The sequence below is a fragment of the Staurois parvus genome, unplaced genomic scaffold (genome assembly GCF_062004578.1).
Source record: "Staurois parvus isolate SC_StPar_1 unplaced genomic scaffold, SC_StPar_1.0 ptg000025l, whole genome shotgun sequence".
Taxonomy (NCBI): domain Eukaryota; kingdom Metazoa; phylum Chordata; class Amphibia; order Anura; family Ranidae; genus Staurois; species Staurois parvus.
Genome location: NW_028317821.1, coordinates 2323584 through 2346881, shown reverse-complemented (window position 1 = coordinate 2346881; position 23298 = coordinate 2323584). Strand labels below are relative to the sequence as shown.

At 44.8% G+C, this 23298-nt stretch overlaps 1 protein-coding gene across 3 annotated transcripts in view; it reads right to left on the bottom strand.

Moving 5' to 3' along the window:
* Positions 1-23298, bottom strand: part of SNCB (synuclein beta) — a 124119-nt gene that overhangs the window by 55238 nt on the left and 45583 nt on the right. For all 3 annotated transcript variants that reach the window (XM_089693647.1, XM_089693636.1, XM_089693657.1), the window contains one exon: positions 18862-18980. In XM_089693647.1, the coding sequence (XP_089549773.1) occupies positions 18862-18980 (119 nt within the window). The remainder of the gene's footprint in view (positions 1-18861; positions 18981-23298) is intronic.

The following is a 23298-nucleotide window of genomic DNA, read 5'->3' as shown; positions in this document are numbered from 1 at the left end:
TGTTACTCAGGGACAGACACAGAATTGTTACTGAGGGCCACAGAATTGTTACTTAGGGCCACAGAACCGTTACTTAGGGCCACAGAAACGTTACTCAGGGACACAGAATTGTTACTGAGGGCCACAGAACTGTTACTTAGGGCCACAGAATTGTTACTGAGGGACACAGAATTGTTACTGAGGGCCACAGAACCGTTACTTAGGGCCACAGAATTGTTACTCAGGGACACAGAATTGTTACTGAGGGCCACAGAACCATTACTTAGGGCCACAGAATTGTTACTCAGGGACAGACACAGAATTGTTACTGAGGGCCACAGAATTGTTACTGAGGGCCACAGAACCGTTACTTAGGGCCACAGAAACGTTACTCAGGGACACAGAATTGTTACTGAGGGCCACAGAACTGTTACTTAGGGCCACAGAATTGTTACTGAGGGACACAGAATTGTTACTGAGGGCCACAGAACCGTTACTTAGGGCCACAGAATTGTTACTCAGGGACACAGAATTGTTACTGAGGGCCACAGAACCGTTACTTAGGGCCACAGAATTGTTACTCAGGGACAGACACAGAATTGTTACTGAGGGCCACAGAATTGTTACTGAGGGCCACAGAACTGTTACTTAGGGCCACAGAAACGTTACTCAGGGACACAGAATTGTTACTCAGGGACAGACACAGAATTGTTACTCAGGGACAGACACAGAATTGTTACTGAGGGACACAGAATTGTTACTGAGGGACACAGAATTGTTACTTAGGGCCACAGAAACATTACTCAGGGACACAGAATTGTTAATCAGGGACAGACACAGAATTCTTACTCAGGGACAGACACAGAATTCTTACTCAGGGACACAGAATCGTTGAATTAAAGAGTATGTCAGACAACATGCTGAGGAGTGGCAGAGGAGGCAATGTTTTAGGAGCGAGCAGACGTGGCAGCAGAGGAAGGGGTCGAGGCAGCACTATTCGCAGCCAGAGGCCAGTGCTCCCGGTGTCATCCAGTACAGTGAGGAAGAGCTAACAGAGGGCGGTCAGGAACGGGGGGAGACATCCGCCTCTTCAGCAGCCAGGCGAAGAAGTAGTGGCGAGGAGAGTGGCTCGGTAGCCGGTCTAGAGACAGGTCTGTCTCCTGACCCACACGCAGCCGAGGGGGCTAGTAGTGAGGCGGAGACCCTAATTGATGATGATGAGGCTGATCGCACTTGGCAGCCTCGTCGTCATCAGGCTATTGCTTCCGCATCATCAGGAGAAGAGGGTGGCAGCTTGGCAGCGAGCAAAACAGTCGGTGGGTTGTCTCCATCGCCACACTCTGCCATGTGCCACTTTCAGGTCTCCTCACACACTGCTGGTGTGTTCCATTTTTTGTCATAGGGTGCTGGCAGATTACAGGCCTCCCATAGCTGCTGCCAGGCCCCTAATCTGCCATGGGCCCCTGTACCGTCTCCTCATGCTGCTGCCAGGTCCACAGTGTCTCATGCCATGTGCCACTTTCAGGTCTCCTCACACACTGCTGGTGTGTTCAATTTTTTTGACATAGGGTGCTGGCAGATTACGGGCCTCACATAGCTGCTGCCAGGCCCCTAATCTGCCATGGGCCCCTATACCGCCTCCTCATGCTGCTGCGAAGTCCAGAGTCTCTCATGGGTCCCTGTACGGCCTCCCATTGCTGCTGTCTCCATCGCCACACTCTGCCATGTGCCACTTTCAGGTCTCCTCACACACTGCTGGTGTGTTCAATTTTTTTGACATAGGGTGCTGGCAGATTACGGGCCTCCCATAGCTGCTGCCAGGCCCCTAATCTGCCATGGGCCCCTATAGCGCCTCCTCATGCTGCTGCCAGGTCCAGGCGAACGTAGTCACACAGGGGAGGAACTTCTCAGTGTAATGAACAGAGAAATCAACAGATGGCTGTCTCCGCGCAAACTGAAAATCGGAACCATGTTGACCGACAACGGAAAGAACATGGTGTCTGCTCTGCGTCAAGGAAGGTTGTGCCATGCGCCATGCATGGCTCACGTGTTCAATCTGGTTGTCAAGCGGTTCCTAAAATCCACCATCCCACTGCAAGACATCCTTAAAATGTCACGTAAACCTTGCATGCATTTCAGCCATTCCTACACCGCAAAGCACACCCTCCTTGAGCTGCAGCGGCAGAACGGAATTCCACAGCATCGCCTGATCTGCGACGTTGCAACAAGGTGGAATTCAACCCTACACATGGTAGACCGCCTTTACGAACAGCGAAAGGCCATCACCGATTTCCTGATGTTACAAGCGGATAAAGGTACTCCCCTGTGTAACTTCGATGTCAGCCATTGGCAGCTCATGCGTGACACCTGCCGCTTGCTCAGGCCCTTTGAGGAGGCCACGCTATTCGTGAGTCGGCAGGACTATGGGATGAACGACGTCATTCCTCTGTTGCACGTCCTGGAACAAATGCTGTTAACAATGGCTGGTCAGGGTGCGGTAGATGTGGCACACAGATCTCAACGCCACATGAACCCTGTGGGGGCAGGACAGGAAGAAGAGGAGGAGGTAGAGGAGGACATTGGTGCTCAGGAATTATTGAGTGAAATGGGTGGTTTTTCCACTCAGCAGACAGGAGTGGAGGAGCAGGAGCATCTGGTAGAGGAGGAGGAGACAGAGGACCCAGACGCACCGTGGCAGTATGCTGTGGAGATGGAGTCAGGGAGTCCCTCGCATTCCTTGGCACAAATGGCCCATAGCATGCTCGGTTGCTTGCGTAGCGACAGCCGAATAAGAACCATCAGACAGAGGGATGACTTTTGGCTGTCCACCTTGTTGGACCCTCGCTACCGTTCAAAAATGGTGGCCTTTTTCACACCTGCTGAGAGGGAGGCCAAAATAACGTACTATAAAAACCACCTATGTAGTCAGTTGGTCTCTGCCTTTGTGCACCAACGTCCATCCTCAGACACTGTGGACCCTGTGCGCTCGCGTTCCGCTGCCATGGCAGCAAAGGAGGGGTGGGGTGGTAGGAGCAGTGGCAGCTCCACCAGCAGCGGCTGACTCAGTCTGCAGTCGATGATGAGTAGCTTTCTTCACCAGCGCAGTGAGGAAACTACTAACCAGCCGCAGCAGCAGCAGCATCAGGTGGACCTGGAGCAGGACCTCAAACAACAGGCTTGGGCCTACTTGGACAGCACCCTGCCAACAGAGGTAGACAATCCCCTTGACTACTGGGCAACGAAACTTGACCTTTGGCCCCAACTAGCTGAATTTGCCCTTGAAAGGCTGTCATGCCCGGCCAGTAGCGTGGCATCGGAGCGCGTGTTTAGTGCGGCAGGAGGTATTGTAACTCCGCGGAGGACACGACTGTCCACCCAAAGTGTGGAGAGACTCACGTTTGTGAAAATGAATCAGGCGTGGATTAGTCTGGATTTCAAACCACCAGTTCCTGACACAACTGACTAAATCCGCCATGAATCATGCCTCAAACATGTGCCACTTTGAGGTCTCCTCACACACTGCTGGTGTGTTGAATTTTTTGACATAGGGTGCTGGCAGATTATGGGCCTCCTATAGCTGCTGCCAGGCCCCTAATCTGCCATGGGCCCCTATATACCGCCTCCTCATGCTGCTGTCAAGTCCAGAGTCTCTCATGGGTCCCTGTACGGCCTCCCATTGCTGCTGTCTCCATCGCCACACTCTGCCATGTGCCACTTTCAGGTCTCCTCACACACTGCTGGTGTGTTGAATTTTTTGACATAGGGTGCTGGCAGATTACGGGCCTCCTATAGCTGCTGCCAGGCCCCTAATCTGCCATGGGCCCCTATATACCGCCTCCTCATGCTGCTGCCAAGTCCAGAGTCTCTCATGGGTCCCTGTATGGCCTCCCATTGCTGCTGTCTCCATCGCCACACTCTGCCATGTGCCACTTTCAGGTCTCCTCACACACTGCTGGTGTGTTGAATTTTTTGACATAGGGTGCTGGCAGATTACGGGCCTCCTATAGCTGCTGCCAGGCCCCTAATCTGCCATGGGCCCCTATATACCGCCTCCTCATGCTGCTGCCAAGTCCAGAGTCTCTCATGGGTCCCTGTACGGCCTCCCATTGCTGCTGTCTCCATCGCCACACTCTGCCATGTGCCACTTTCAGGTCTCCTCACACACTGCTGGTGTGTTGAATTTTTTGACATAGGGTGCTGGCAGATTACGGGCCTCCTATAGCTGCTGCCAGGCCCCTAATCTGCCATGGGCCCCTATATACCGCCTCCTCATGCTGCTTCCAGGTCCAGAGTCTCTCATGGGTCCCTGTACGGCCTCCCATTGCTGCTGTCTTCATCGCCACACTCTGCCATGTGCCACTTTCAGGTCTCCTCACACTGCTGGTGTGTTGAATTTTTTGACATAGGGTGCTGGCAGATTACGGGCCTCCTATAGCTGCTGCCAGGCCCCTAATCTGCCATGGGCCCCTATATACCGCCTCCTCATGCTGCTGCCAAGTCCAGAGTCTCTCATGGGTCCCTGTACGGCCTCCCATTGCTGCTGTCTCCATCGCCACACTCTGCCATGTGCCACTTTCAGGTCTCCTCACACACTGCTGGTGTGTTGAATTTTTTGACATAGGGTGCTGGCAGATTACGGGCCTCCCATAGCTGCTGCCAGGCCCCTAATCTGCCATGGGCCCCTATATACCGCCTCCTCATGCTGCTGCCAGGTCCAGAGTCTCTCATGGGTCCCTGTACGGCCTCCCATTGCTGCTGTCTCCATCGCCACACTCTGCCATGTGCCACTTTCAGGTCTCCTCACACTGCTGGTGTGTTGAATTTTTTGACATAGGGTGCTGGCAGATTACGGGCCTCCTATAGCTGCTGCCAGGCCCCTAATCTGCCATGGGCCCCTATATACCGCCTCCTCATGCTGCTGCCAAGTCCAGAGTCTCTCATGGGTCCCTGTACGGCCTCCCATTGCTGCTGTCTCCATCGCCACACTCTGCCATGTGCCACTTTCAGGTCTCCTCACACTGCTGGTGTGTTCAATTTTTTGACATAGGGTGCTGGCAGATTACGGGCCTCCCATAGCTGCTGCCAGGCCCCTAATCTGCCATGGGCCCCTTTACCGCCTCCTCATGCTGCTGCCAGGTCCAGAGTCTCTCATGCCATGTGCCACTTTCAGGTCTCCTCACACTGCTGGTGTGTTCAATTTTTTGACATAGGGTGCTGGCAGATTACGGGCCTCCCATAGCTGCTGCCAGGCCCCTAATCTGCCATGGGCCCCTATACCGCCTCCTCATGCTGCTGCCAGGTCCACAGTCTCTCATGCCATGTGCCACTTTCAGGTCTCCTCACACTGCTGGTGTGTTCAATTTTTTGTCATAGGGTGCTGGCAGATTACGGGCCTCCCATAGCTGCTGCCAGGCCCCTAATCTGCCATGGGCCCCTATACCACCTCCTCATGCTGCTGCCAGGTCCACAGTCTCTCATGGGTCCCTGTACGGCCTCCCATTGCTGCTGTCTCCATCGCCACACTCTGCCATGTGCCACTTTCAGGTCTCCTCACACTGCTGGTGTGTTACATTTTTTGTCATAGGGTGCTGGCAGATTACGGGCCTCACATAGCTGCTGCCAGGCCCCTAATCTGCCATTGGCCCCTATACCGCCTCCTCATGCTGCTGCCAGGTCCAGAGTCTCTCATGGGTCCCTGTACGGCCTCCCATTGCTGCTGTCTCCATCGCCACACTCTGCCATGTGCCACTTTCAGGTCTCCTCACACACTGCTGGTGTGTTCAATTTTTTGACATAGGGTGCTGGCAGATTACGGGCCTCCCATAGCTGCTGCCAGGCCCCTAATCTGCCATGGGCCCCTGTACCGCCTCCTCATGCTGCTGCCAGGTCCAGAGTCTCTCATGCCATGTGCCACTTTCAGGTCTCCTCACACTGCTGGTGTGTTCAATTTTTTGACATAGGGTGCTGGCAGATTACGGGCCTCCCATAGCTGCTGCCAGGCCCCTAATCTGCCATGGGCCCCTATACCGCCTCCTCATGCTGCTGCCAGGTCCACAGTCTCTCATGCCATGTGCCACTTTCAGGTCTCCTCACACTGCTGGTGTGTTCAATTTTTTGTCATAGGGTGCTGGCAGATTACGGGCCTCCCATAGCTGCTGCCAGGCCCCTAATCTGCCATGGGCCCCTATACCGCCTCCTCATGCTGCTGCCAGGTCCACAGTCTCTCATGGGTCCCTGTACGGCCTCCCATTGCTGCTGTCTCCATCGCCACACTCTGCCATGTGCCACTTTCAGGTCTCCTCACACTGCTGGTGTGTTACATTTTTTGTCATAGGGTGCTGGCAGATTACGGGCCTCACATAGCTGCTGTCAGGCCCCTAATCTGCCATGGGCCCCTATACCACCTCCTCATGCTGATGCCAGGTCCAGAGTCTCTCATGGGTCCCTGTACGGCCTCCCATTGCTGCTGTCTCCATCGCCACACTCTGCCATGTGCCACTTTCAGGTCTCCTCACACACTGCTGGTGTGTTCACTTTTTTGTCATAGGGTGCTGGCAGATTACGGGCCTCCTATAGCTGCTGCCAGGCCCCTAATCTGCCATGGGCCCCTATACCGCCTCCTCATGCTGCTGCCAGGTCCACAGTCTCTCATGGGTCCCTGTACGGCCTCCCATTGCTGCTGTCTCCATCGCCACACTCTGCCATGTGCCACTTTCAGGTCTCCTCACACACTGCTGGTGTGTTCCATTTTTTGTCATAGGGTGCTGGCAGATTACGGGCCTCCCATTGCTGCTGCCAGGCCTGTAATCTGCCATGGGCCCCCGTACCGCCTGGTCACGCTGCTGCTGGGTCCACAGTGTGACATGGGTCCCTGTACCGCCTCCCATTGCTCCCACTCTGCCATGTGCCACTTTCAGGTCTCCTCACACTCCTGCTGGTTTCCATTTTGTCATAGGTTGCTGGCAGATTACAGGCCTCCCATAGGTGCTGCCAGGCCCCAAATCTGCCATGGGCCCCCGTACCGCCTCGTCACGCTGCTGCTGGGTCCACAGTGTGACATGCATCCTTGTACCGCCTCCCATTGCTCCCACTCTGCCATGTGCCACTTTGAGGTCTCCTCACACTCCTGCTGGTTTCCATTTTGTCATAGGTTGCTGTATGGCCTCCCATTGCTGCTGCCTCCACCGCCACACTGTGGCTCCAAACACTGGTTTTGGCCCCGTGACTGGCCAAATGAGTGAAGTGTGCGGTGATTCTAAGATCGACGGCACTCATCTGCATGTCATACTGAGTGACAGTATTATTTCTCTTCCCCAGCAGACTCCAAGGGCATTTAAATTAAAGGTACAGTGTTCTGCACTAATATTAAGTCTCTCTGAAGCCTAGAAACACCCTTTTTTAAGTTAAATTCACAGCGAATTTATTCGACTCGAATCGAATATTGTCCACGAATTCGCCGAATCAGTCGAATCGAATTTTTCATTTCTTCGCTCATCTCTAGTACTAGCATTCAATCTTTTAGGAATGTAGAATATAACAACATCAGGGGAATGCTTCACTAGCCAGTAAGTGAAAAGAAAATAATGTATCAGTGTGAGAAGGCAATGTTGCTAGCTCATGAATGTAAATCATTTGTAACATTGGATCAGAAGCAGATCATATGGTGAATGAAGGCATACTTACAGCACACATGAGTACAGTGTACGCAACTACATTGAACGGGCTAAGAATGTTTTCATACTTTCCCAATTCTTAAACTGGCCATAGATGGATTGAATCTCGGCCAGTTCAGCCAGAACCAGCCAAAAATCGATCCATCTATGGGCAGGCTGGTTGGAATCCATTGATCAACCTCAGTACAACCAGCCTGTCAAATTTTTTGCAGGCAAATATTGCCAGAAGCTATAGTGGGAATCATTGTGTTCTTCTGGCTGGGAAGGCTACCCAGTGGCAGAACACAATAGCGCTGCAAGATGAATTGCCCCATCAACACTGACTGTGGTGATGGGGGAATCAAGCAATTTTCTTTCCTTCCACCTGAGGTGGAAGGAAATAAAAATTGTAAAATCTTTGGCTTGCTTATGCATGTCTTTGTCATTCATACTGTGGTGTAGTGTTGCACACTGTGAAAAAAATCAGATAAAACAACAAATAATATTAACCACTTTGGGACCACCTACAGTACTTTTACTACTACAGGGTGGCCCCTGTGCGCAGGATCACATATATATGTGATTCTGTATTTCTGGGTAGAGGGCACGTGTGCACCCTACCTGTGCCGGCGATTGCGGCCCTGGGTGTCAATCACCGGGTCCTGCCCGGTGGCTACCAGCCGGCGCCTGGTACAGCTGAAGGCATCACCCTGGTATCATTCTTTTCAGCCGGCGATCGGTTTTCATGTAAAAGCAATCCTAGTGGCTAATTATCTGCATGATTGCTTTTACAAGCAGTGGGGGACAATGCCTCCCCTCCCACGCTGCCTTCTATGGCCTTCTCAGGCAGTCCCGTGCCATTGGGGGAACCTGAGAATGAAGCCGGTGTTTCTGCCAGCTGACCATAGAGCTGATTAGAGACCGAAATGGTGCCAATCAAGTCTATAGTCTAAGAAATTGGAAACTACGAGCATTTCATCACTTCAGTTTCGCAGGATATAAACAGCACCATTTAAAAATTGGGAAAGCATCTGATCACACCGATCTTTGTGAGATTAGATAATGTAAGGGCAGAGGAGATATCCAGAGTCTGATAGACCCCAGATTTCTCAAAAAAGAATATATGACAATGCCCATTGAAGTTATAGGGGATATTTGCACTCTGTGTGATAGCATTAAAAGTGATAAAAAAAAAAGAAAGGAACAGTGTAAAAATAATTAAAAAAAATTGAGTGTTGACCCTGTATCTGTATGTAAACAGCGGCTGCACCATACATGTGAGGTATCGCCATTAAAGTCAGATCAAGGGCAGTAATTCTAACTCTAGACCTCCTCTGTAAATCTAAAATGGTAGCTTGTAAAGGCTTTTAAAGCGTTGCCTATGGATATTAAAAATGTATGCAGTTTGTCACCATTGCACGGGGCATGCACAGTTTTAAAGCATGTCATGTTTGGTATCTATTTATTCGGCATACCATCATCTTTTATATTTTACCAAATAATTGGTAATTATATTGTGTCTTTGTGCAATAAAAGTAAAAAAAGTGTATTTTTGTCCGGAAATTTACGTTTGAAAAATCGCTGTGCGAGTACTATGTGACATAAAAAATTGCAGAACCCACCATTTTATTCACTAGGGTTTCTGCTTTAAAAAATATATAGTGTTTAGGGGTTCAAAGTAATTTCTTAGCAAAAAATACTGATTTATTTTTTCATGTGAACAAAAAGTGTCAGAAAAGGCTTGGTCTTCAGGTGGTTAGAAGAGTGAATGATGTGTGGCACAAACTTCTAATGCTGGGCATAAAATGTCCCCACCCCCCAAAACGACCCCTTTTTGGACAGTAGACACCACAAACTATTTGCTGAGAGGCATGTTGAGTCAATAGAAGAATTTATTTTTTACCACAAGTTTTTGGAAAATGGCAACAATTTTTTTTTTTTTTTTTACACAAAATTGTCATTTACATGATTTATTGCTCACACATTCCATGGGTATATGTGGAATTACTCCCCAAAAATAAATTCTGCTACTTCTCCTGAGTATGGGGGTACCACATGTGAGAAACTTTTTGGTAGTCTAGCCAAGTACAGGACCCCAAAATCCAATAAGCACCTTCAGGCTTTTAAAGGGCTTTATTTCCTCATTACACTTCCTGACTACCAATCACAGTTTCAGAGGCCCTGAAATGCCAGGATAGCGCCAAGCCCCCCCCCCCAAATGACCCCTTTTTGGAAAGTAGACACCCCAAAGAATTTGATAAGAAGCAGAGTGAGTATTTTACAGGTCTCGTTTTTGGAAAATGAAGAAAGAAAACAAAAACATATTTTTTATTTCCTTTTTTTATATTTCAAAACCTTGTGAGAAAAAATGAGATCTGCAAAATACTCACCATGCCTCTTTTTAAATTCCTTGGTGTGTCTACTTTCCAAAAAAGGGGTCCTTTGGGGGGATTGGTGCTATCCTGGCATTTCAGGGTCTCCAAAATTGTGATAGGTATTGAGGAAGTGAAATGAAGAAGTTACGCACCTTCAGGCTTTCAAAGTGGTCATTGGATTTCAGGCTCCTGTATGTGGCTAGGCTCCCAAAAAGTATCACATATGTGGTATCCCCATATTCAGTAGAAGTAGCAAAATGTATTTTGGGGTGTAATTCCACATATACCCATGGCTTGTGCGAGAAATAAATCATTTAAATGACAACTTTGTGTAAAAAAAAAACATGCTTTTGTCATATTCCAAAAACTTGTGGAAAAAAATAAATCATGGACTAAATATACCTCTCAGCAGATAGCTTAGGGTGTCTACTTTCCGAAAAGGTGTCATTTGGGGGTGTTTGTACTTTCCTAGTATTTTAGCACCTCAAGAAATGTGATGAGCAGTCAGAAAGTAAAAGCTGTGTAAATTCCATTATCTATACCATAGTTTGTAGACGCTATAACTTTCACACAAAGCAATCAATATACACTTATTGGGATTTTTTTTACCAAAAACATGTAGCAGAATACATTTTGGCCTAAATTTATGACTAACTTTGAGCTTACTATATATTTTCTATAGCCAAAAGTAAAAAATATTGTTTTTCTTCAAACTTTTTGGTATTTTTTTGTTTATAGCGCGAAAAATAAAAAGCGCACAGGTGATCAAATACCACCAAAAGAAAGCTCTATTTGTGTGAAAAAAAAGGATGTAAAATTTCATTTGGGTACAGCATTGCAGGACCGTGCAATTATCAGTTTAAATAGTGCAGCGCTGAATAGCAAAAAGAGGCCTGGGGGTAAATCATCAGGATGGCAAGTGGTTAAATAGGTGATAAACATATCAAAATAGAACATTTTTTAATAATTTGCTATGAAGGCATTTCTTAAAATTGAATTGACTACTTTTGACATTAATACCCAATGAGTTATTTTAAGTCAAAAATGAATGCTGAATTTTATTATTTATTTATCACAGGTACTTCTATAACTCTTAGGGCACGGTTTAGATGTATGGTAAAAACATGGTATTGAGGTGCATTTTTGCCACCCCCTTTAACTTGCAAAGACAGCAGACAAAAGGGGTTTTCTCATGCCAAGGACACTATGCTTTGCTTCACAGCCACAGTTTGAATGCTCCACCCTGCCAAGTAAGGTGAGCAGTACCACCACCGAACATGACCCATTCAAGTGTTTACTCTATTAGTCTATGTCATAAAATTAGAAAAGGAAGTATGTGTACACTGATTGAACAGCTGACTGAACAGTTGAGAAACACTAACAAAGCTACTTATATTATAATAAGAAAAACTCACTTAAATTAACCGCCTGCTGAGCAGGGGGCGGCTGGTGCAGGCACGATCACGTACCTGTACATCGACTGTTTCTTTTGGGTTAAGGGGCATGCATGCATACATCCCTTTCCAACCCCTGCTGTGATTGGACACAAGTTTGGCAACTGATTACAGCAAATAATTTTGGCTGAAGTCAGCTCATCGGCTGTGTTCAATCACACACAAAGTTCTGTGTTTACCAAAACACAGAACTTTGTGTACAGAGAAAAGCGATCTGGACATTTGTTCTCCCTGAAAAGCAGGGGAAAAAAATAGATAGTAAAGTAAAAGCTGCACACATTACACCTTGTTAGGCACACAACTAACCCTTTGATTGCCCTAGATGTTAACCCCTTCCCAGCTAATGTCATTATTACAGTGGCAGTGCACAGTATTAGCATTGATCACTGTATTAGTGTCACTAATAATGTCAGTGTCAGTCAGTGACTCCCATTCAGCGTAAGCTAGCGTCAGATTGCTTGCCACACTATTGCAGTCTCACTATAAGTCGCTGATCTCCACCATTACCAATATAGCATCATAGCTGTGTAAATTCCAGTATATATATCATAGCTTGTTGATGCTGTAACTTTCACAAAAACCAATTAATATACACTTATTGTGATTTTTTTTTTTACCAAAGACATGTAGCATAATATATTTTGGTCTAAATTTATGACTAAATTTGATTTTTAATTGGACACGTTTTATAACAGGAAATAGAAAATATAGTTAATTTTCCAAACTTTTGGTATTTTTTCATTTATATAATAAAAAATAAAAAAAAACACAGTGGTGATCAAACACAACAAAAAGAAAGTTTTACTTGTCTGAAAAAAAATTATAAAAATGTCATTTGTGTACAATTTTGCATGACCATGCAATTGCCAATTAAAGTAGCACAGTGCTGAACAGCAAAACAATGGTCTGGTCATGAAGGGTGGCAACCCTTCTGAAGGTCAAGTGGTTAAAGAATATGTAAATCCCATACTTCATATTCCTGATATGTGCCTGCTGTACCATGTACTTGTATTAAAAAAGTATCCGGTTCTCTTTGTTTTTCTTCCTTTGTGTGAAATTCCTGGTGTTCCTGCCAGTCTCTTCGCTTCCTTATTAAAAACTGATCACACTAGGCAGGAGAACACACTTTAGCTATGCTTGGAACTCACCCCTAGACTGGTTATTGGAGATACGTGTGAATGAGCCTATGTGCCTGGCTGCGGGCCAAAGTAACTGAGGAGGACCTGGACAGTATCCCTGCGGCTCCTACAGGAGTAGTGCTACATTTCTTCTTTGTTTTGGGTAGTATAGAGTTAGAACCCCCATCAGGGGGTTCTAACTCTATACTTTTTTGTTGCTTGTGTCCACGCTTGAGAAATTAACCCTCTCATTTTGTCCTAATAACCATTGTCAGAAAATAATGGGAAATTCCAAATTTTACAGTTGACATTGGAACAGAAATTTAGTAAAAATCTTGAAAGGAGGACCCATGTTTGGGCAGTAACTGTATAACAAAGAATTTCCCCTCACTTGTTGCACTAATACGGCTACAATCACCCCTGACTTTGCAGAGATTATTTCTCACTTCTTCCTTGGGACAAGAAGTGAAGGGAAAATACCCAAATGAGACCTAGACAATAAAGAAAAAAACTTGACTGGGATATCAATTGTTTCACCTTTCTGTCTCACCACAGAAGATTGGAACAGACTTTTGTTGATTTAAAGCGGTAGTGAAGTCACCAACTAAAAAAAAGTACCGGCCCCCTAGCAAGTTTTCAGCATAATGTGCTAATATGTACCACATACAAGCACATTTTGACAGACTATCCTGTAAATGGATCCCTCCAGTAGCGTGCTGTCGCTGCTGCCAGGGATTCCATCTTCACTTGGTCTTCTTTCTGGGTTCATGAGGTCTGGCTGTTTGAATGGCTGAGTCGCTATGATGTGACTCCCATGCATACGCACAGGAGTCGCAACCAGGGCACATTGCTCTGGATTGACCACGTATTCAGTGTGCAATGCACATTTGCTGTTTACATAACCAGCTGTAGAACTTGTGAATATCTTCTAAATGGTGCATGTTGCATAATTTGAATTAATTTAATGATATTAATTTAATTATTTTTATTGAGAAATATTTAGGAGCGCAACATATATTTGTAGATATTTCCAACACAGTTGTAGTTATGTGTTTCATGTTTGCGATCCTCTAGAAATTATCAAACCTGTGGCTCGCAAGTTAATCTGATTCATTTATACATGTTTAGAAGATATCCATTGTACCTACAGGTAAGCTTTATTACAAATTTACTTGTAGGTGTAAGTGACCAAGCAGTGTATACTAGGTGTTTACTACCACTTTAGCCACTTCAAGTCCGGACACTTTCACCCCCTTCCTGTCCAGGCCAATTTTCAGTTTTCAAAGCTATCACACTATGAATCACAATTGCGCGGTCATGCCAGACTGTACCCATATTAATTTTTTTAGCATTTTTTTGAGACAGATAAAACTTTATTTTGGTGGTATTTATTCACCACTGGGATTTTAATTTTTTTGCTATATAAATGAAAAAGTCCAAACATTTTGAAAAAAAAGTGTTTTTCTTATAAAATTTTGCAAATAAATAATCAATATTCATAAATCTTGGCCAAAATGTATTCAGCTATCTTTTTAGTAAAAAAAGTAACCCAAATTAGTTTATAATCAAAAATTATAATTTTGCATTTTTATTTTTATATTATTATTTATGGTTTTTTTTAAACATACCGTCACCCTAGCAGTGCAGTGTCATCATAGTGACGCTGTACTACTTGTGGGGGGGGAGGGGTGAAGAAAGATTTTTTGTTTCATAAAAAGGCTGTAAAAGCAATAATTTCTCCTTCTCTCTGGCTGCATTCTTGCAGCCATTGAGAAATACTATGAGAGCTGTGATTGGTCACAGCTTGTCACATGGTACAAGGCTGTTGTGAATAGCCTTGTACCATATGACCTCTTTGATCATTCGCATATTTCACAAGTAGTGAGCAATTATGTCAGGAAGTGACATCTTGCTTACTACTATTCATATGATCACTGATTGCTCCCTTGGAGCACGCACAGGCAGTTAATGCGGGGCAACCTGCTTCGGCACTGCTTCCATCCAGCTGTTTATATACATGGGCCGGACGGTAAGTGGTTAAAGAATACAGATATAAATGCATCCCCAAGCTATGTAAATGACGTGGAGCCATTTTTCATAATACCATCATTTATCATATTATTTATCACCCCGGCCCCCGATCATTCACTATTCTATCTAAAGCTAAACACATGTTTTGAATTTGTGTATACCATAAACGTTTTGCATCAAGGCGTCTGTTTATAAAGGATTCATTGTGGGATGCACAGGATGCTGCAGCTGGGCAAACCTTGCTTGTTCTATTATGTTGTGTGCAAATTCTGATGGGTGACCCTTGTTTGACTATAAATGTGATGGGTTCATCTTGTTTGGATTCTCTTTATTACATTGTATGTGGCTGCTGATGGGTAAATATGGCTTGAAAATGATGGGTACATTTTCTGAAAATAGCATTCGGCTATTACTGACAAGATTCGCCAATCTGCCACATTAGATATAGCATGAAGAAAATTGTTACCATAAATACAGATGGACAAGCGCAAATCACAGAAGGAATCCTTTATAAAGAGACTCCTAGTGTTGTCTCCACATTGTTGATTTTTTTCATGGTCCAAGCTTAAGCTTCATATACACAATGAGAATATCGGACAAATAATCATCTGTTTTTTGTTTTTTTTTTGCATGCTAGTCTCATACTGAAAATTAATAGGTTATTAAAGTTACGAAAATTCTAGTAAGACAGAATACAACATGGGAAGTGATGTAATGTATTGTATTGTATTGTATTGTAATGTTTTATTTTGTTTCCGAGCATGTGCAGATGAACACTGTACTGATTAAATGAAAATCGTTTGTACAAGAAAAAAAATGAATGCTTGTCCCTTTGTATAATTGTACATGAACTATTGTGATCAGCTCTCGAAAGCTGTGTACTCACAATCAGATTATCGAACAATCGCTCAGAAAACAATATTTTTCATCTGATTTTGTGTACTAGGCTTAAGCACTGCTCATTATGTGTTTGCAAATAACTAAGATATGACCCATGAGTAAATATTAAATATTGTTTATTATTATGTAGGAACTGTAGATACCTATTGTCTACAATAGGGCTTCCTAAATAGTTTTCAGTGATAGCATTATGAAGAACTTGATCCATTTCATATACATGTGTACAGATTTATATGTATATTCTTTATAGGCACAAAAACCTGTTCCAGTCTTCTGTGCAGCTAACAGGCAGCAGAGACAAGAGCCAACAGCATTCTGAGCAGATATTTCAGGGATTCATTTTCAAGGACTTTCATTTAATAAGGCTAATAACGACATGAAATTGCAGCATTGATATCAACTAATCAGACATGATTTCCCATTGTTCTGTCTACTAGTTGGCTAATTTGTAAATCCCTACTCTTGTTCTCTGCAATTTCTTATTAAATAGGACAGAATTTTTTTTTAATGGAAAATAAAAACTCTACATTATGCTGCCATTTTAGTTGACAAGGCTGTCGGACATTCAGTCTAACTGCAGTTTTCCAGAGGGCAGGCTGTTTGTGTGGACAGTGTTGCCGGAAACAACACTGAACAGTTACCACCAACAACTCCTGGTACTAATCCCTACAATACCTCTCAACAATCCCAGAATGTGCAGGACTATCCGGCATTTTGACTCTACCCCCACTGTCCTGTGTATAGGGGCTCTGTACACTGTGCCCACAGCTCATTCATATGTAAATTACACATACCTTTGTATATGAATGTAACACACTCCATTAATATTGGTTGCATTATGTTAATTAAACACAAGATGGCAGTGCTCAGGGGTTCAGTTATCCAGACTTTATTGAAGCAAAGCCTTGTTGAACTTGTAAGCTGGTAAGAGGATTTTTGCATTCAGACAAGGAGTGAAAAGGCTACATTTCCCAGAAGAGCTGGGGAAGAGGCGGGAGCGTATATATTAAAAAGCCTGGGAACTTTACAGGAAGGAAGTAGATGATGAGAGGCAGAGGTTGGGTGTGTCTGTGGAGAGGGCCGTGCGGGACTCCGGGGAACTGGGCTGGATCAGGCTGCTTTGTGGAGAAAGAAAGAAGGACTGCACACCGCTGGTACCACTGACAAGCAGGACAGTCAATTCTGCAGGCAGGCAGATTGTAGTGCTGTTATCGGCATTGCTTCTTAACAGAGGAACCAAGAGAACACAGGGGCCCCCAAAAGAGAGACTACCTCTTACGTTGGAAATGCTTCAAACTGGGTGAGAGGATTCCATAACCAAGATCTTCATAAATTGCAAGTGACTGTGTTAATTTCAGTTCAGTTCAGTACACCTTACACCACAGATTATCACATTAGGACTCAGACTGCCTTGCCTATTCAGTACTGTGGCCTACTGCGTAGTGCCTAACTAAAATCCTGAAACTGCAGGACTCTGGCTACAGCACATGTTCCCTGCAGACAGTATTACACTAGTATCTAATTTCAAGCCTCTTCCAGCTCCAAAGGAACTTGCTACATCAGACTAGCCCACCATGCTTGGGGGTTCAACCTCTGCTGAAATCTGCTTCCGCCCCTTCTTCAGTTTTAGCCAGTTCTTGCCTTCATCCTTTGAGTGATGTTGAAACTGGGTGAAGTCTCTGTTAGCACAAAGGGGGAATCTTTCTGTGGACATACCATCTTGAGGAAACCTTGCTCTTCCACAAGAAGGGATGTAAACCTTAATGTGCTCCAACTAGGGCCCCATTAAGCCCACAGAAGGTTTGTTACCATTCTTTAATGAGACACAAAATAGGGACGTTACTGCTTATAACAAAAGTATTCATCTCGAGTTAAACCCAGCAACTGAGAACCCAAAAGTGAGTTAGCCTGACATCTTGATAGTCCACTGCAGCTCACTTGGGGAGAGATATCTCAGAAGCTGGAATTGATGTTTAAATTCTGATCCTGCAGGACATTTGGGTTTGCTTAAACTGATTCTGTGCCTTATTACTTTGTTGACCCTTTTAGAGTGTTTACATTTTCTTTGATGTACATCTACTGTCATTCTTGTTTATACTCCATACAATTAGAATATTTGTTCACCTTAAACTGTGTGTATTTTATGGTTCAAAACCAGGGAGTCCTCTTGACCAAGGTTTCACAGTGGTGTCAGCAGGGGTTGTACTTCTAAAGCAGGCTCACAACAGACAAGGAACCCAAAAATACTCAGCAGCTCTTAAGGGGGTAGCACTACACCAATAAACCAATGTATGAAGGACTGACCATAGGATTTGCATAGGAATGGGCTTTACCAACAGCTTATTGCTGCAAGCTGAGGAAAGTTCCATCTCAGCTATAGCCAAGAAAGGGACTTCCTGCTCATCTCTCTGTTGCACTGGTGGGTGAATTTTAAGAGTGGGAGGGGTCTGCATTAGAGGGAGGAGATCTGTTTTGAAAGGGGGAGAACTGTACTAAAGTGGGGACTCTTTACTGGAGGGAGATTCTGTACTGGTGAGGAGGGAGGGATCTGCACCAACGGGGAGGTCAGTACTGGTGGGGAGGAAAGGCCTATTGAGAGAGATTTTGTAATGATGGAGTGGGAGGGGTCTGTAGTCAAAGGAGAAGGTCTGTACTGGAGGGAGGAGGTCTGTACTGGAGGGAGGAGGTCTGTATTGAAAGGGGGAGATCTGTATTGGTGTAGGGACTCTTCACTGGAGGAAGATTCTGTACTGGAAGGTCAGTACTTGTGGGGAGGGAAGGCCTCTGCACTTGAGGGAGGTTTTGTACTGGTGGAGGAAGAGGGGTCTGTACTGGAGGTGGACTTTACTGTTGAGAGGGAAGGGTAGTAGTGCCAGGATTCGTATCAATGTTGATGCAGAAATATCTGTTAACCACACCCACTTGACTATGTCTGATTTTCACTAGCCAAACCCACTTTTCACGTCAGTGTGCTACACACACACCACATTCTGCCCCTTTAAAAATTGTCCCTCTCAGTCAAGTTCAGAAGTTGGGAGGTATGATCTCTGCCCTCAATACCAAGTTCTACTCACCCTCAGTCCCAGTAAGCACAGAGTCTGTACCCTGCTCTATGTCCTTAGTGTCTAGAACAGCACAAAACAGCCACAAGACAAGCCAATGCCTTACTGTCCCATGTCAGAGAGCACCATATGCAACAAAATTCTCAAACCTCACGGTGAGGAAAACCCTGCCAAAGTGTAAGTGTCCTCTTGTCAGGATGGCATTGATTGCAGACCTCTGCCTGACTATTATTATTAATAGAGGTGATTTCATCTCACGCATGATAATAACGTTAGAGAAAATGTCACACCTTTATGTCTGTAGGGAATTCATCTTTCTTCACTAGACCAGTGGCAGCAGCAATGTTTCCAGCTCCAGACATGACGGCCCCTCCCAGCTGAGATGCTTGCTCTTTGGTCTTTTCGGCCACTGTGAGAAAGAACAGAAAAACAGCAAATGTTATAGCTTAACTCCAGGCAGATAAAAAAAGACATACATTATGTCAGCAAGAAAAAAAAAAAAAAAAAAAAAAATATATATATATATATATATATATATATATATAATTTTTTTTTTTTTTTTTTTTTTAAAGACGCAAGTACCTGAATTTAACCTGGTATTGGCCAGCAGCATTCAAGAAGGGAGAGAGAGGGAAAGGGTTGGGAGCCAATCAGGTGCTCCCCAAGTATAGGTGTTGACAAGGCACACGCTGATAGTTGAAAACAGCAGAGTAGGCAGAAGGGTGACTTCTTTAGTCTGCTGTTGTTCTTTCACTGACCAATCAGAAGGGAGAGTGAAGAGGACAACACTGTATTATCCAGTGAAGTGTGCTGTGTGTGAGCTGTTTTCACAATTGCACTTGATGATTTTGAATCATGGGCAGCATCACCACAGTTCTGCCCACGACTCCAAATCGCACTACAATCATGGCATGATGTGTGTTTGGGTGCCATTCTTTCTTAATGCCCCCCCAAATGCAGTGCATTTTGATACTATTCTCATGCGACAGAATAGTGCAACAATCCTAGCAAAATGCATCTTGTAAAGCTGTCACCCAAAAGAAGATCCTGCTCCTTTTTGGGTGACAAGCTTTGCGCAGTGCGTTTTGCAGCAATTGCTGTGCGATTCTGTTGTTTGCGGTGCAACCTTAATCTCAGAATTGGATTGACAGAAAATGCAATTACTCTGGCAAGTAAAATAACCCGCTCTCTCTTGTAAGTGCTTCATCTTTGTATTTAGCTGTTTTGCTGGAGTTCACTTCTAGCCCTGGTTTACACCGTGCGGGTTGTGTGCGGACCCACAACCACCCGCAGCCAAATTGTGCTGCTCTTATGAGACGTGCGGGGCTGTCATTCATTCTGAATGTCACCCCCATCCATCTTAGCCTGCAGCGTGTTTGTGGGAAATCGCATGGTCAAAAAGACCAAGCAATTTCCCTGCGGACCACATTTTTAAGAAGATGCATGCACCTTTTTTTCTGGAAAACGCAGGAACAGCTGCCCCTTTAAATGAAGTGCTCATGCCCACACAAACACGGTGTGAACCATGGCTTAATCATATAGCAAAAGTGAATAATGGATCTAATTCATGAACTAAAGTATACATACAGCAGGGAATGAACAGTGCACTTTTTGCGAATAGCAACAATCCATATTTAGCTTTACCCCTGACATAGGTAACATAGAAAACTGTAAGGGCTGGTTCACACCAGATGCAGCCCAGTGTATTTTAATTTTAAAAAGCATGGACAGTGTTTAACATGCATTCCAATGCCCCTAGTTCCCACCAGTGCAGTGCGTTCCAGTGCAGTCAACAAAAGTAGAACATGCTGCATTTTTTCTTTTTGGAACGCATACAGTGGATATAAAAAGTCTACACACCCCTGTTAAAATGTCACGTTTCTGTGATGTAAAAACATGAAACAAAGATAAATCATTTCAGAACTTTTTCCACCAGCTCTTGGTAATGTCACAGTTGTGCCATATTTTCCTCACTTGATGATGACTGTCTTCACTGTGTTCCATACATCATTGACCTGATATCCATCTACCACCCAAAACACACTCTCCGCTCCTCACAAGACCTCCTACTCTCCAGTTCCCTGGTCTCCTCCTCCCATGCCCGTCTCCAGGACTTCTCCAGGGCTTCCCCCATCCTCTGGAACTCACTACCCCAATCCATCAGACTGTCACCTACCCTCCTCACCTTTAGGGGCACCCTGAAAACCCATCTCTTCAGAGAAGCCTACCCCGCCCTCACCTAACTGCTGATCTCCTCCGCTCTCCCCACCACTCCATCCCCCACAGCCATTTTCTCCTGTACCACTCTCCCCTCCCTCCTAGATTGTAAGCTCCAAGGAGCAGGGCCCTCGAACGCCTCGTGTATTTTATTGTGTTGTTACTGTACTGTCTCATGTATTGTCTCCCATTGTAATGTACAGCGCTGAGCAAACTGTTGGCGCTATATAAATACTGTGTAATAATAATAAATAATAATAATGGTATATCTAATGACTTGGACATTATTTTGCACCCTTCTCCTGACTGATACCTTTTAACAATGAGATCCCTCTGTTGCTTTGGAAGCTCTCTGCGGACCATGGCTTTTGCTGTAGGATGCGACTAAGAAAATGTCAGGAAAGACCTACTAGAACAGCTGAACTTTATTTGAGGTTAATCAGAGGCACTTTAAATGATGGCAGGTGTGTACTGACTCCTATTTAACATGATTTTGAATGTGATTGCTTAATTATGAACACAGCTACATCCTCAGTTATAAGAGGGTGTGCACACTTATGCAACCACATTATTTCAGTTTTTTTTTATGTTTGCTCACCCCTAAAAGATTTCAGTTTGTTTTTCAAATGAGTTGTACAGTTTATAGGTCACATTAAAGGTGGAAAACGTTCTGAAATGATTTATCTTTGTCTCATTTTTTTTACATAACAGAAACCTGACATTTTAACAGGGGTGTGTAGAATTTTAACAGGGGTGTGTAGAATTTTAACAGGGGTGTGTAGAATTTTTATATCCACTGTATGGAAGGCGTCAAAACGCACCAAAAATGCATTGGAATGCACATGCACATGTCCTCAGTTGAGATGAAGAAAAAAAGGGGGGGGGATGGAACACAATAAAAACACAGCAGAAAGCATACAAATTGTGCATGCAGAAATAAATCCAGAAAGCAGAAATTGTGATTTTTAACGGGCCTTAAAGGTGAGCTGCTGAAGCAGGAAATACAGGTAGGTGTGGAACCTGTTTGACTGTCCACTGTACAAGCAGTGTGCAAATGACTGACTGAATGGAATGACAAATTCATAGGCAGGTAAAAGAGTTACAGTATACAGTGTGTAACTATGTACATTGTATTTCAAGTCTATGTTAGCCTTGTAAGGTTAGAACCCCTAATAGTTTTTATTTTTTTTATGTCTGGAGCTCATTTGGGAGATTTCATCTTACTTCCTGCTCTAAAACAATACAGGGAGTCAAAGAAAATCTCTACAGTAAGTAAGGGCTTGTTTAAACTTGTGTGGTGGATCGCTCTTCTGAGTGTGTTGACAGATGGTTAGGAGGCATTATGTTGCCTCATCACTTCCTGTTTTAACCTGAATTGGGTTGTGGCCCCCTTAAGGGGAGTAGGTTGTGTTTGGCAGGTGGTAATGCCTGCTGAGTACAATAGGCAGTGGTGTATTTAGGTTTTGTGCTGCCCCCACAGAGATGGGCCAACACCACCACCCCCTTCCCCCTTCCGCGGAGAGAGCCTGACATTGACCAACAACACCCCTGCTGCCCCCCACTCGCGGGAGAGCCTTCCACTACCACTCCCATCCCCTGGCAATAGAGAGAAAGACACTCATCTTCACACCTCCAGACATCCCTGAGAACGAGAGTCTGCATACACCACCAAGCAGCCCGCAGCCTCTCTCGGAACCCACCTGGTTTCAATGGCGTACATGTCCCTTCTTCCATCCCTTCTTCTGGGGGCGAGGTGCTGCCCCCCTGAAAAATGCTGCCCTAGGCAAATGCCTTGTGGTAAATATGCCCCTGACAATAGGGGGAATCATTTGTGCACTCCAGTCTGCTGCTTTTGTCGCTTAAGGTGGAGTAATAGGGGGCGGTAAAAATGCAACTCATGTTTGTACTTCCCCACAACCACCAGTGCAAACAAGGCATAAGGTGAATCCCCATCATAGCCAGTTGGAACAGGTGTCCCCATTGGATTAGTTACCTTCTGTCTAGTGACAGCTGTAAAATGCTGCATTTCCCATGTTCTGTCTTAGTGACAATGGTCATCCGGACAAATAGAGAGGAAGAATCTACCCAGTGAGGACACAGATATTACAAACTTTAGATGGGTTCTAATCCTTCCCTGCACTATCCAAAACTTTAAAAAGAAAAAAAGTTCTGGCTATACTGTAGATGCACATTATGAATACATGACTTTATTTTTTATTTATTAAATGAGGTGTTATGTAGCATAAATCAAGTCACAGGAAAGGTCAAGACTTTGCTGCTGTCAGTTTTTGCTTCACGTGTCTAGCTAGAGGAGATGTCCGAGTCCTCTTTTATTATATATAATTTATGAGGTGTCAAGCTAGGATTGAAAAAAAAAAAAATCAGACGTAAAACGCAAGTAAATAATGCAAAAAGGCCTGGAGCGATCCAAAATCCGCAACTTAACAAGATGAAGACAACATGCTCTACTTTTTCTATACTTTGCTGCTGACTATACCAAAATAATTTGT